Below are 15,821 nucleotides of genomic sequence, written 5' to 3' on the forward strand. Positions count from 1 at the left end.
TTCAACGTGTTCACTATTATGTATAATTTTTTGTCTTCCTGTAGCAGTTTTCCTAAACTAAAATTATTTCTTTTTAGTATATTGTGAGGAAAGTTGTACTACAATTAGGGAATAAGTTGCTAACAAGGTGGAATAATAGCTAAGGTGTTAAAACTCTTAGAATTACATTTTACTAGAACTATAATGTTTTTAAAACAATTACATTATGTTATAGAAAATTTGATGAAAACTTCTTTCATGCATTAAGTTGCCCATGTAATAGAACTTATTCTTAGTAGCCGATTTAAAATAATATATATTGATTGCATGTTTGAAATTTTTTTACTTACTTGTAACGTAGATATAATATGCATTCTACTGATTAACATATTTTTTTTTTTTGTTTTTCATCCGTTAGATTGATTTTATTAGAGTGGTGTTAAGTGCAGCATAAAATAACATTATTTCTCTTAACTTTAATCCCTTAAAGAAAAAAAATTTATTTAATTATTTAATACTGATTAACAACACTAGCTAAGCAGTAATAAAAAATTCTCAAAAATAAAATGATTTAGAAGTTAAATAATTCTATGGAGTGGTCCATAAATCATGACAAGATTGTAAAAGTTAATTTCTTTTCCTAATATTTCTTTATTTATCTATGATTATAGTAAAGAAACACATCATGGAAATTGCTTAACACTGAACAGAAAATTAAATATATTCCATTTTTGACTTCACACTGATGAGTTCTTTCTGTGGCGTGTTCTATAGCAGAAGTTAGTGTCTGGCTGTAGTGTCCTAATTTTTGCAAGAATGTTTTCCTGTAGATGTGAAATTGTCAGGAATGATCAGATCTGAAGACAAATCCACATGCAGATCTGGAAATTATTCGTTGCCAAAAGTATTCCACAAAATTTGCATTGTGGCTTCAGCTGTATGGCAAGTTGTTCAATCTTGCTTATACCACATTTCAGGTGTTTTATTTAGTGCAGGTCTTAAAAAACTTTTAAAGCACTTCCCAATATTGTTCTTTCATCTTCGTAGAATCGCCATTCGTTTTCAGTCCGATGATGCTCAGTGATGTTACTCCAATTCATACTGCTATATAACTCTATTTTGGTGCTCCAAATTCTACAGTTTTTGCCTATTTACAAAATCATTGAGGTAGAAGTGAGCCTCATAGTTATAATCAGATTGTAAATAAACCTGTCTTCTTCCCTTACCAGTTTTTGAAATTCTGCTGTAAAATTCAGCTATCAAGGATAATCTGCAGGTTTTATTTTCTGTATCAGTTGAATTTTGTTTAGGAAAAGGTATAAATCATAAAAAATACACTGCAACAACATATGAGAGATTTGAAGTTGAGTAGCTCATCTGCGAGTTAATATCTCTTGTTTCTTTTTTAACACTTTTTTGCACATTTTCCATATTCACTTCTGTCCTAGCTGATCATGATCTGATATATGGAAGGTCAGTTACTGAACCCTGTTGCTGGAAACAATCCATTAAGTGAGATTGATTTCGAGAGCATAACTAATGTTAAAATGTTGGCAACTTGCTTGCTGCATCTTAACAATTGAATGTTTATTTTCAAAGTAAAACTGAACAATTTTGATGCATTGTAGGGCTGTGAATTTTCAGACTTCTGACCACAATGTTTAAAACAAACAAAAAATTGTTATATACTGATCCTTACACTTTCATTTGTTGTGGACCACCCATTTTATTATTGTGCAGGGTATTACCTATAAATTATTCTGAATTTTCTTTTAAAATTAATAGAATTAAAACATTTAATAATCTGTACATTCTTTTAATTGATATATAACTCATTTTTGATACGTGCATCTCAAGAAACATTTTTATTGGATATATATTGTTTATATTGCTGTAGATTGTACTAGCCTGTTTAAATTGTTATATTATAGTGCTGTTAGTTGTAAAATTAGACTGTTGACTTTACATACTGAAACTGTCTGTGTAAAAATTGAAAAAATAAAAAAGTTGAAAATTAAAGAGAAATTCTAAACATCAAATTTTTATATGCCTTGAGTTTTTCATAAGAGTACATACTTTATCTTTTTTTATATTCTTCCAGATTTCAAATTGTAATATTGTAACATTGTTTTCCTAAGAGTTTTAAAATTTTTATTTTATTCTATACTTCTTAAAATTTAATTGAGAAATTTACACTTTCAATCCTGTACAGTGTTGCTCTAAAATATTTAATATTGTATAAATGTTAAACTTAATACTTGCTTTTTAAAAAAAAATTTCACTGAAAATATTTAATATTTTTTCCTTTTTGATGCCTCAATGTCCTTCAGTTATTTGTTATTTCTAAGTTTTTTGTATTTGTCTTATTTTTTGTTAAAAAACAAGCAAAGTTAATTAAAAATTTCTCTGCACATTTCCTTAAAATTGAGGTCACATTCTTTTATGAGATCAAGGCTATTATAGTTTTAACTTAATTTTGTGAGGAAAAGGGCCTTATGTAGTTGACATTGTTACAGAATATCACTGTTTGATTTTTTGTGGTATTTATTGACAAAATACTGCACTATTATCAGTTGTAAGTTATTATAAAAGAATACAGATAACAGAAGAGGAAATTGAATGACAATATTTTACCTAATATGAGAAATTTAGTTCTTTAGAATCTTCCCTCACCTTTCCAACATTCACATATATTTACTTTTTTTTAAAACCTAAATATGATGAAGTTAATCGTAAAACTATCACAAGACTCCTATCAGTTAAAAATAAACTAATAACAAAATACTTGATTCTCATTAATTCGCAAATTGATTTTTTTTTAATGTACTAGATAATAATAAGTACATACAAATTGCATTACATTCATTAACTTATCAAAAAGATTTTAGTGGAAAATTTAAAAAAATGAATTTTTTAATAATTAACACAATATTTTTTAAACTACAATTAAGTATTAAATAAACAATATTTACTTACAAAATTTTCAACGTACTAGAAGTTTAAGTTTATGGTGATGTAACTGGCTATATTAAAAATGGAAACTTGCAAAAATGATTGCATCAGCGTTATACATACAGATGTCATTGGCAGTACCAGTTATCAAATTGTCATCAATTTTTTCTTAGCCTTGAGCTTAAAATTGTAAATTTATAATAATTTAATATTTAGCAATATTAATAACACAGCAAATTACAATAAATTATTTAATTATAAGTTTTCAAAAGTTGGCTTAATGTTAAAAAAAAATTGAATTTATACATTTTTGAGAGTTTTTTTTTATTTAGAATTTTTGTGTTCTGCTATTAATTAAAAGGTCCCTCTGGGATTACCCCAATATTTTATGAATGTAGCACCAATTATTAATGCATGTTGTATGTATGTTTCTTTTACTAACCAAACAGTAAGCAGTGTATGAACCTTAATATATGAAATTTATATAACTTTATATATATCTAATAATTTACTTTATGTGTATTGATTTGTTTTCTTGTTTTTGTCTTTTTTACTGCTATTGCCACACAAAATTTGGTTGTTTAAAATAATTTTAATGAAATGGAGGATGATGACAACAATCTGTAATATTGAATGTCAGGTTGGGTTATCATTAATTAGATTTTAAAAAAAGTTGTTTTATTTTGACATTCAGTGCAGAGTTTAAATATTATGTATTGTTTTGTTTTTAAAATTAGAATTGCCCCCTAATATTCCCCACATGTATTGATATATAAAGAGTAACTTTAATATTTAATATAAAAATGATTAACATTTTTATAGTCCAATTCTCAATTTTGAAAGAAAAGTTATCTATAAATTTAATTTATGTACAAGTAATTTTTTTTCATCTTGTAGTTAATAAATTTTTATTTATCCTTTATGATGTTGAATTAATAGTATGTTTGCTTTGTAATATATTGTTTTTTTTAATGTTTATCTTGAATTATGTAATTATTACTTCTAATTGTTATTCCACATTCATTTTAGAAAGAAATTTTTAATGTTAACTTTCTGATTATTAATTTTCTCTATTAATATAGTTGTATTTCTGTTAGAACTTGTGTTGTGATACTTCAGAACTTTTCTTTTATAATTTTGGACCTTTATTTTAATTTAAATATTCTTTGTAATTTTTTCTTCTTAGATGATGAAATATTTAGTAATTATTTTGCAAATTTAAAAAAGGATATCACACAATTCTTGATTAATTTTTATAATTAAAAAAATTATTCTTATACTTAAATTATAATATCAATATATCTCTACTTTTATATGGTGCGCCATCATTTTTGCTATTCCTGATTAGATAGCATGTTTAAAAAAAAAGAAAAAATTAAATTAAAATAAAATTATTTTTCTGCTCCCTTGTACTTATTATGATTTTTATTTAGAAAGTTAAATTAGAAAATATAATTCGCTAATTTTTCCATATTTTCCCTGTAAATGATAAAATTTATTATAAATATTGTGTTAAAATTTGTAATTTTAAAAAGAAAAGTTACCATTTTTATAGTCACATTCAATTGTATAAGTCATATTTTTGCTTTATGTGCTATGCTTAGCTTAAAAATTATAAGTTTTATAACTGAAATTTATTGTTAAAAGACCTTGTTTCTGATTTATATATTACGCTTTGAATAATTTGTTAACAGGGTTGCATGATTTTTTTTGTCCTACCTTTTTAAAATTGCTTTAAATAGCAAACTTATTTACTTCATGTTTTTATTCTTGCATGTTTTATGTTTGTTTGCCATATGTACCTCTTGTTAATATTTTATCAATCAGTTTTATATCTTAAACCAATAACCTTATTTCCTTTTAATCCAAAAAAGATTCATTAATGTAATTTAAAAAAAGAACTGGATAACTTTTGTCAGCTTTACATATGCTTCTAATGTGAGTTTCTTTTTTAACAGTTTAATAGTTATAGTCCATTTTCTTCCCTTTTTGTACAATGCGTTATTGTATATGTTGATTTTTTTAAATATTTAGTGATTCTTTACTCTAAAGCAAAAAATAATTAATTATTCTTTTTGATTATTTATGTATTTATAATTGAAAATGTGTTTAATATTAAATTCTTAATTCTTTTTTCTTATTTTTTTTTTATGTTGCAAATGAAACTTTAAATTAATTATTTATTTAATAGGTACAAAGTATATTAGTTTCTGGTAGCTTAATTTTTTTTATGTCGCATGTTGCTGCCTTTAATCTTAAAATGTTTACAACCTACTCTTTTTATCGTTTGCTCTCGGAAAGCGTTTAAACAATAACTGACATACATAAACACGTATATCAAGGTTTTCTCAACTTGGGTGGATGAAAACATTTAACGTTCAAGTACTTCTTCATATGGTCTCGCAAAGTCGATATTGGAATGCCTAACTCGGCAAAACATTTGCACGTTGATTTCATCGCTGATCGTTTTTATTTACAACCTACTCAGCAAAGGTTAATCTCACTCTGCAGTTTTAAAATTTGTGTTTCATTGTAATTATTTTGGTAAATTGATTCAACTTTACTCTTAAGAACCTGGTGCTAGAAAGTCTTTTTGATGCTACAAATTTTCTGCCATGTATTTTGTTTTTATTCCATTTTTTATTTTTATGTCTTCCTGACTGTATTTTAATTTAACTTCATGCAGAAAACTTCCTTATCTCTTAAACAACAACCAATTCCATCCTTATGAACGTATTAACAAGTATATGTAATGCTTATTTTCTGAAGTAATAAAAACTAATGTTTGAAGTTCATTAAGCATACCTATTAGATGTTTCATGGAATGTGAAAGAAGATTCTGTTACCGTATATATTTTCTCCACCTTTTTGGTAGTAAAGATATTATTTTACTCCTAAGTTTATATCCTGTATGGAAACAGTCCTTGTGCATATATTTTCAAATGCACATCAGATAGAATCTGTTGTATAGGTTATGACTTGCTGTTAAAAAAATAAAATAGTAGTAATTCTTTTTACCCAGAATTTGATGTAGTAACCAGTGATGTTACCAATAACTGAAGAACATTAGCAGTACCGTGCTGTTATTATGTCAATTAAGTAGAGTTGATTGTGTTTTTTTATTTATTTTATTTTGTAATTAATAGTTTCACTTAACAGGTCTTACATCATTTTACTAATCTGTTTTAATAAAGTAATGAATTTGACTAAACTTCATTTCTTATTGAAATACTTTTAATGGTTATTGTTAAAATAAAATTAATTATAGTATCAGAAGCAAGTCACATTGTTTTATTGTAGTTTTTTTAAACATTTTATTAAAGATTTCTTTTTTTAATATTTATTCTCTCAAAAATTGTTACATTCTGTTTATTTCAGTCTCCTTAAGTATCTGCTATATTCCTTTTGGATCAAATTTGGCTCGAGTTTTTTTTTTTAATTTTTCCAAAATCTGTTTGTTTTTTAATATTATTATTATTAACTTTAGTTCACCATTTATATTATGCTGATTTTCTTTGTTTGGTTCAAAAAGATTAAAAAACGAACTTTCAAAAAGAACTTTCAGTCTTATTTAGATTTTATGAATAGGAGTACCAGCTTTTATAAGTTCAAATACTGCTTGGCCATATTTTTGGCAATTCCTTCTGGACAGAGGAAACAGATTTCATATAAGTTTCATGGCAAATTTACTTTAGTAAAAAAAGCACCTAATACAGTTTTAAGATAGCTGTCAAAGGAGGGAAAAGGATAAGGTTTGAAAATGGCTCAGTTTCTGCGCAACTGAGATTCTGAAGGGTAGATTGGTGGAATACTTCACCAACTTGCTCATAGATTACAATTTAAAATTTTTGCCATTTATTATAAATTGGTTTATATTATTTTTTAAATGTAATAAACAAGCTGTGGAAATTTAGTTAGTAAATAATAGAGGAATGTAGATTGGTAATATATTTTATATTGTTATTAGAATTATTATAACGAAGTGATTTTATTTTTTCAGAATTTCTTTTTATATATACTGTTAATTTATATGAATTTCTATGTATGTGTGTATTATGTAGTACATAGAGTATTGTTTAATTTTAGTGAATTACATAACTGTTAACATTTGATAAGACTTTTGTTAAAAAAAATTATACACTGAGTTGAAGTTTAATTTTTTCTGACCATGATAACACATGGTTGCCGGTAAAAAAAATTGCTGCAAGAAGTGGTTGTGAGTGTGAATGAGAGAGAAGGAATGCACACGCTACTTCATGTTGCAAACAAGAACGCAGTGCGACTGTCTTATACAGAAGAAATTAAATTTCAATTTAGTATATAATTTTTTTGAAAAACACGATGGGTGTAAATAATTAACAATAACATACCTGTTTACACCTGGCAACCTGTAGATTGCGGCTGACTAAGAGCCGCCAACCATTTTTTTTTTTTACATTTTTCACATCATTTTCTTTCAAATGACGTTTAATTCACTTAAAAACAATTTAGTTGCAATTTGTTAAAATAAATTAATTACAATACTTAATAATTCTTAACTAGTTACACATTGACACAAAAAAAACTTACAGATTGCTTTCCTTTTACAGTTCTATATATATCTTTTGAAAATTCAAATAATTCATCAACATATTGACCAGTGTACTAATTAAATTCAATATTAGCATCTTATCCACCAAAACATAATAACTGATAAAACCTAAAAAAACCAAAATCAATAATTGACTTTCACGGGATCCTGCATAGTCAGTTGGCACAAATTCTATAATTACATAAAACACCTTAAAATTTAGAAAACATAAAACATACGTTTTTTAAATATTTTTTTTAATATAATTATACAATTTTTTACCAACTGATATCGGATCCCACAAAAGTCAGCTACTGGTATTAGCTATATGTGAATAGATAAATCAAGTATATTTTTTCTTTAAGAGATCTTCAGAACTTTTACAAGATTGTTATAAAAAATCATAATTTTAGCTCTCATTGAGCTTAACAAATAAATATTTTATTGAAATAATGAAATCCTTTAAAAATCATTGTATTTACATAAATGTCCAGTGATACACCATTTATGTGGTGGTGGATTTACCTTTATTAATACTTAAAATTTTTGTTATAAATGTAATTTAATCTACTTAATTTTTTCCATTTTCCTTGGGAACTGCAAGTATTCTAACAATGATATTTGATATCTGCAACATTTATGTAAGAGTAAGACCCTTAAATGCCGATCTCTGTGGTAACATCTCAGCCTTTCATCTGGAGAGGTCTCTGGTTCGAACTACGGTCAGGCATGCATTTTTTGTATGTACAGAATTCCATTTTGCACACACAAGCTTCAAGCTTATGTGCAAAAAAAATTTTTTTACTGTCATGAACAAGGATTAATGCATTAACTGGGTATAATTAATTGTTCATATCACAATGTACGAATTATGTAAAGTAGAGAAGATATATTATAAAAATAATTACTTCTAGTTCAATTTTTATACCTTACTACTTCATTTTACCTTGACAGTCACATTGTTCCCTGAGTTTATTCCACATTAAGAACTTTTTTTTTAAGTCTTCCTGAAATTTGATGCAGTTTAGAATTTCAGTTTTCATATCTTGACCATTGAAAACTAAACCTTTTTTTTGTGATAGGCATGGACTACATATACAGTCTAAAAGTATAAATTATTGAGCAGACATTTTTCATAAAAATTGTTCTAAATAGTGAAGACAGCTTTGTATATAGTCAAGGATGAGAGCAATTCTGATCTCAACATTCCATTTTTTTTTTTTTGGTGCCGATTGATATAACCCAGTCTTGAAAGTATTTTATATAATGCATCTGCTGTGATAGTTGTTACTTTTTTGATGAAATGTAATGGCAAGACATCTTATTTCTAAGGGAAAAAAATGTTTAAAGTGATCATAGTCATCCGTGCTTATTTTGTGTTTCTTATAGCATATGAAGAAAATAAATAGCATGCATTGGCATAATTTGACTTCAAAGATAAAAATTTCATTTGTAATAAGAAAATATTTGTCTTCTTTTTCTTCATAGTAATCCAAAACACAACACTAGCTGATGTTTTTTTAATTCTTTTGTGTTTTTTAGTCAATATTTTTGGTAAGACCTTTCATTCTGTTGATATTCTACTGGAAATAATTCCATGCACTGAACTCTCGGGTGATAATAGCTATTATTATACATATGCTACAGTATATTACTGTGATAATAGTTATTGTGAAACAACCATTTTTTTTAATTCCTCATTGACTTTTTCGTCTATATCACTCCTTATTCACTAGATCTTCTATTCCTCTCTTTATCATAAATATTCATTTGTTAATCTTTATTTGATAACGGCACTGTTTATTTATCGCTCATCACTGTGTAAACCCTCGAATCATAAAACTTGCCCTGAATTTCAGTTGTTTTGATACTTTCTGTACTGAGAAATTAAATTACAGACTGGACTAAAGGTTACAGGTTTATTTATTCTTACAAATACCATTACATCATGGCAAGCCAAACAGCAGAAGGCTGATAAAATGGCCAGCACTTGCCTAATTAAAACAAGATGTTATTATGAAGCTCATTTCATCTATCTTATTTTATTACTAATCAGCTCTTTATTTTGACAAACTCTTTGCATTATCTTACATCCTATGGCATTAGATCAGAAAACCTGTATTATCATTCTTAATATCATAAGATAGATAGATAGTTCCCTCTTTTTTGTTTAATAAGAAAATTCAATAATTTGTACAAGTACATGTATTTTAAATTTTAATTTTATATCTTAAGGCTTGTTTTTTTATCATTAATATAATATATATATATATATGTTTTCCCCCATAAGATTTGTCTATCTGTTTTTCTGTTTTATTATTTTAGAAATTGGAAGAACAGTTTATTCAGCAGCTTGAAGAACAAGAAGCTATCTTTGGACCAACACAAACAATCCCTACTGATCTATCTGATTTACCACATCAGCATCATCACCATTCCCATCATCATTCACACCATAATCAGCTTCATGGTTCTACCCGTAGTTCTTTATCTTCGGTGTCAGCTGACTAGTCTTTCAGTGATTATTATGTATTTATTATTATAATATTATTAAAACTAATTTTAACTTTACTCAGTGCGTTATTTTTTAATAAAACTATTTATGTATATATTATATGTATATTAACATTATAATCGTAATATATATGTGATATCGGTACAAACACAAAAAAAACTATTTGTGAGAAATATAGTGATGTGCTGTTATTACTTCTTAACTTTTACAAACTTATTAACTAATTAATTAAATTGTTATTAATAGGTAGATAATATATGTTCATATTACAAAAGCTTTAAAATTTAAGATATATTTTAAATCATAATTAAATTTAATAATTTTAAAGAAATATTAGAATTTTATGATAAATTTATTAATTATGTAATAAAACATGATAAGTTAGCTTTGTTAAAAATAATAAAATTGCCTTAATAAAGTATTATAATCAATTGTGATAATTCAGTAAATATTGATTGAATGTCATTATAATAAAAAGAGATCTTTAAATTCATCTGCAAAAGATTAGAAGAATTACAATATATAAATATATAGTTGAAATTTTTAAGTATTTATGCTCATATTATTATGCATACAATTTATAATGTATTAAGTATATATTATTTATGTTTTATGAATGTTTCATTTTATACTCTTATTGTAATTTACTGATGTAGTAAAACCATTTTGCTGCTGGTTGTGCTATTCTAATTATTTAACTTTATAACAGGATGTATTTTATTTGAGAATCATTTTTAAAAACGAACAAGGAAAAAGTAATTTAAGCTGTGTATATAAATCACAGTTGATTTAGATGAAAAATTGAGATATATTTTTTGTGAAAATTAAAAAATTATTTTTCTTTTATTGTGTGTGTGCACACACATGCACACATGTGCGTGAGTGAGTGAGTGAATTATCCTTGTTATGATTGTTATAATATTTATATATAAAACAATAAACTTATATTACTACACTTACAAAACGGAATTAATAAATTTACGGATAGTAAAAAGTTATAAATGAATTTTTTTTTCAAATTATGCAACTTAGAAAATAAACACCTCTTGAAATTAAGCTGAAATTTTTCCAATTATTAAGAAATGAAAATGTATAGTATAACCCTTGCTCCTAAAACTAAGTTAGTGTATCACTTTTTATTAGTTTTTTTTTTTTAAATTATGTCGAGCCTTTGTAGTAATGGAAATTGTAATAAGAAAGTTATGAGATTTCGTAATTAATTTAATAATAATAGATTTCTATAATTTGCCCAAAAGTTTTGGTCACTCGATGTCAGAATTTTCTTTTTTACATTAATGAATATTAAATTATACGTGTAACCCAGTAAGGGTTCATTCTGGTTGTTCATGTTGTATTTTAAAAATTAGCTTTTAATGTTTTTATTTATTTGCCGGTTATTTAATAAAGGAATTTGCAGAAAAGTAGATGAATCATACAATATTCTTTTAAAAAATATTTTAAATAGTCAGATTTTGGACATTTCATATTAGATATATATTAGAATCTAATATGAAATAAGACATAAAGTTAGGGGATAAAAAATTTGAGCATATGTTTTAATATTTGCTTGAGTTGATAATTATTAACTAAATACAATTACCATGAACTCATAACACGAGTCAAGAACTTCACATTATGTCTTAAAAGCTCACTATTACTGTTACTGTAAAAAAAGAATTTTGATGAAGACTGATGTTTAATATAAATATAAGAGATTGATTAAGTAAAATATCAATTGAAAGTGAAATAAGTTAGTGATCTATACTAACATCTTGAAGCGACATAATTGAAACTACATTAAACACAAATCTATTAAGCTTTAACTTATGATGTAAATACATTGGATGATTATGTTTGTATATTACTTATTAAAAATATTTCTGCCAGGAAGGTAGTCTCTGTCCAGACTATATAATCTTTAATCTAACTTGTAAGGTTTATATATTAATTATTATATGGATAAGTTGTACATTGATCTTCATTTGTATGAGGTATATTATTGCTATATTAGCAAGCAGTTGATTAAGTTTATTTTTTAATCTAAATAATACATTTTATTATATCACATTGTATTTGTTTGTCTACCATTTTCATTCCTCTGTACTAAATAAATAAATTAATTAAATGAAATTATATTCTGTTTTAGTCTACAAGTATTTTTTATTTTTGTCGTTAGCTAAACTGTCAAGGTATATTACTTTAATTTGCTAACCTTTTTTTATCGCCTTGAAAAAAGTATAATAGTTTAAAGTCCAGTGAAATAGTATGCGTTATAAAAATGTATTTTTTACTATTTTAAGTAAAATAGTATAAAACATTGCTTATTAAGATAATTTCCTGCATATAATAATTACATGATAACTATACAACTTAGTCCATCTCAAAAATAATCCTTACATCTTCTAATTTTCTGCCTATGTTTTTGTTAATGAATCATACAGGATTCAAGGTTAAATCTGTTCACTTACCGTTCATCGTATTTTCTGCCCTTGAAATAAAATCTGCCTTCCATAGATTAAAAATTGTCTTGTATATACATAAAAAAGAAATTTATTGTATATATTTATCAAATAAAATCTCTATTAGAAAAATAATAAAGCATGGATAGCTAAAAACATGAGACAGTATATTATGTATATCTACATTCACAAAAAAGAATGTCAAACTATGTATCAAATTTATTAATAATTATAATGTCTAAATTACTATTACTTGCTTATTACATGACATTTATAACATAAAAATAAGAATTAATAATAAAAAAATAAAAATAGATTGGTACCCTGACAGTTTATCAGGCAAAATGGTTGATTGATCACTACATGCAGTTTTAAGCTACAAGAATACTTATCAGTATTAAGTAGTGCTTTCACTGGTTATTCAAATGATAATTTAACATAATTGATGTATGCGCATTAAAAATACAATATTTAATATATTATAATTAACATAATTTTTGTCTTTGCAGTAGTTCATCGTAATTTCACTCCAAATTATAATTCTCTCTCTTTTTATGTGTTTGGTATTAGATGTTTCATTAGTGACATATTTTTAATCTACAGTTTGAAACTTGATTTGCAAGTAATTCATAGTGTTACCATAGGCTCATTATTACTTTTTTCTCTTTAATTTAAATGAAAAAATGATAATGAATCAATTTTGTATTAGCTTTAATTTTATTTTGTTACATGTTTGTTCATTACATAATTAATATTACATCTGTAGTACATATGTTTTTCACTTAACAAGTATAATAATAATGTCATATAATATGAGCTGAAATTTTATTTTTATTATAGATTTAAATCTGCAGCGGTTATTGTTAATTACATCATTCATTGACTGTTGTTGTTACTAGTTTGTCCAGTTTTTTAAATGGTGCTGAATGTTTGTGTTTGAAAAATAATAAATTATTGTGTGAACTATATGATATACATTTCGTCTCCTTCTTCGATTGTGTAGTTTGGTCTCTGATATACTCTATAAAAATATTTATTATTATTATGTATTTTTTTTAATGTGAGAAGGAAAGTAATGAATAATAGATTTAACATTTTTTTTACTAATAGAATGAACATTTTTGTAAATTAAGTTCTGTAAAAAAAAAACTGGATGGATAGAAAATTATAACAAAAAAAAAACCCGGATTGTGTGTATTGCATTTTCATTGTTAACACAAGATAGTTCAAGGTATGCTGACATTTCATGAATTTTATTTAACTGTATATTTTTCACAATTCTGAACACTATATTTAGCTGTAAGATAAGTGTATAAAAAAATATTGTTATTAAAATATGTTATTATTTATGAAAATGTTGTTACCTAACTCATTGAGAACAGATCAAGTAATAAACATTGCATGGTATGTATGTATGTATGTATGTATTGACCAAAGATGCCAGTTTTTCCAAATTACATATTTTCATATGCAATATCACAAAATGACTGTCTTACTTATGCCCTTACAATAATTTTGTGAGATTAGAGGTTATACTATTTTCCATTTTTGTTTTTCTCAGTTATTAATAAACAGTTAAAGGTTCTGCATGATTTAATTTTGTTAAATGAATTAGAAGGCTTATTCAATTGGTAGAGCTTAACAATAGAACAAGAACGGTGAATTAAAGAAAGTTAATTTTTCTACCTAATAGGTGTTCTAGAAATTTCTAATCAAAAGAAGTGGCCCCTTACATTACATATGCTGTTCTCGTAATGTTTATTTGTATTAACCTAAAGTAAACATTTGATCAGGTACTTAAGTAACATGAAGTTTAATGCTGCTCTGCAAGTATAGTTTTATTGATGACAAATATACCTACATAACATATCTTGTTGATCAGAGAAAAATAATTAGCTACTGAAGCGCAATCATTTAAAAGGAAATGAAATGTTCAAGAGGTTAGGTCGGTTATTACTCACTTGCAGAATTGTTTAATGTATTATTCTCTTGTTATTTGTTAACATATTAATATAATACCCATTAAACAAATTTTTAATATTATTAAAAACATAGCATATAAACAATACTTTGAAGTTAAATATATAAATTAATGAATGCTGAAATACCATCCTTTCTTGAAATTTTTTTAAATTATACGGTTTCTTTTTTTATATATACGCATATGCTTAATGCAACAGAGATGTGTTAATTAATATAAGAGTTTCTTTTCTGGAGCAAGAAAAGATGCGTCTAAGACTATAAATTATAAGACAATTTACAATTGAAATCAGTTAATATTGAATTTACTGAATAATTAGTCTTTTGTAAATTTATTCAGTAAGAATTGATTTTGAAGATAATTTGATAGTTCAGAATTATAATATATTTTATTCTGTAATACTGATATTTATTATTCTACTCAAGAAGACTTTTTAATTTTGTAATTGATTTAATAATATTGTCACACTATAATATGAAATTATTTAACTGCTTGTTACTATTTTGATGGTGCCATAAGGCACACTAAATTTTAGGTAGGTGCAAGACATCATGTCTGTGTTAATGTGTTAACCATCCACATGGTCGTTTAGTGCATTACCAAATACATCTAAGCTAGTTTAAAATTCTTAAGAACTGTTTTAAAAAATATCAAAGTCAAACAGACTTTGATATTTTTGGCATTGTAACAGATTTATTTGGTAATGTAACTGATTATTATCAGACTAATGTGAGAATTGGCCCCATTTTTGTGTAACTTTTTGAAATTAACGCTTGTTACTTTGTAATTAACTCTTATACTTTTACTGGTTCTTACTAAATTAAAAGTAAGTTCTGTTTTTTTAAAAAAAAGAATAAGTATAATTTAACTTTTTAGAAGATAATTAGAACTAATGTATTCTATACCTACATACTTGAACACACATACACACACATATATATATATATATATATATATATATATATATTTGCATGTATTATGTAATTAAAGTAATTTACCATTGGATAACAATAATAAAAAAAGTATGTGTTTATTAAAAACAGTTTATTTTATAATTACAAAAAAAATCGTTCTATTTAATATAATATTACCCCAGAATTATTTCAAAATGTCAATTGAGGAATTTTTAATTATAAGATCAAAATTCTCATCAAGATATATTTGTACTCATCTGTTGATATTTTTTTTCCATTTCACCATCACTTTATACTTTTCATATATTTACATAAGGAAAACAATTTTCTCATAAGATTGCATGTTTTGGTGTGTTAAATTTAGCAGTTTAAAGTTAATTTAGTCAGATTTATAATTTCTATTTTATAATTATAACCTAGTATTTTATCTTCAACTCAAATGTTAAAATTA

At 25.1% G+C, this 15,821-nt stretch overlaps 1 protein-coding gene across 1 annotated transcript in view; it reads left to right on the forward strand.

Moving 5' to 3' along the window:
* Slik (Sterile20-like kinase) overlaps positions 1 to 15,388 on the forward strand; it is an 88,785-nt gene extending 73,397 nt beyond the window's left edge. The window contains exon 26 of the mRNA XM_075366294.1: positions 9,827 to 15,388. Coding sequence (XP_075222409.1) covers positions 9,827 to 10,012 — 186 coding nt within the window. The 3' untranslated portion in view covers positions 10,013 to 15,388. The remainder of the gene's footprint in view (positions 1 to 9,826) is intronic.
* Positions 15,389 to 15,821: the final 433 nt, after the last annotated feature.

The sequence above is a fragment of the Lycorma delicatula genome, chromosome 5, assembly GCF_047948215.1.
Source record: "Lycorma delicatula isolate Av1 chromosome 5, ASM4794821v1, whole genome shotgun sequence".
Lineage (NCBI taxonomy): Eukaryota > Metazoa > Arthropoda > Insecta > Hemiptera > Fulgoridae > Lycorma > Lycorma delicatula.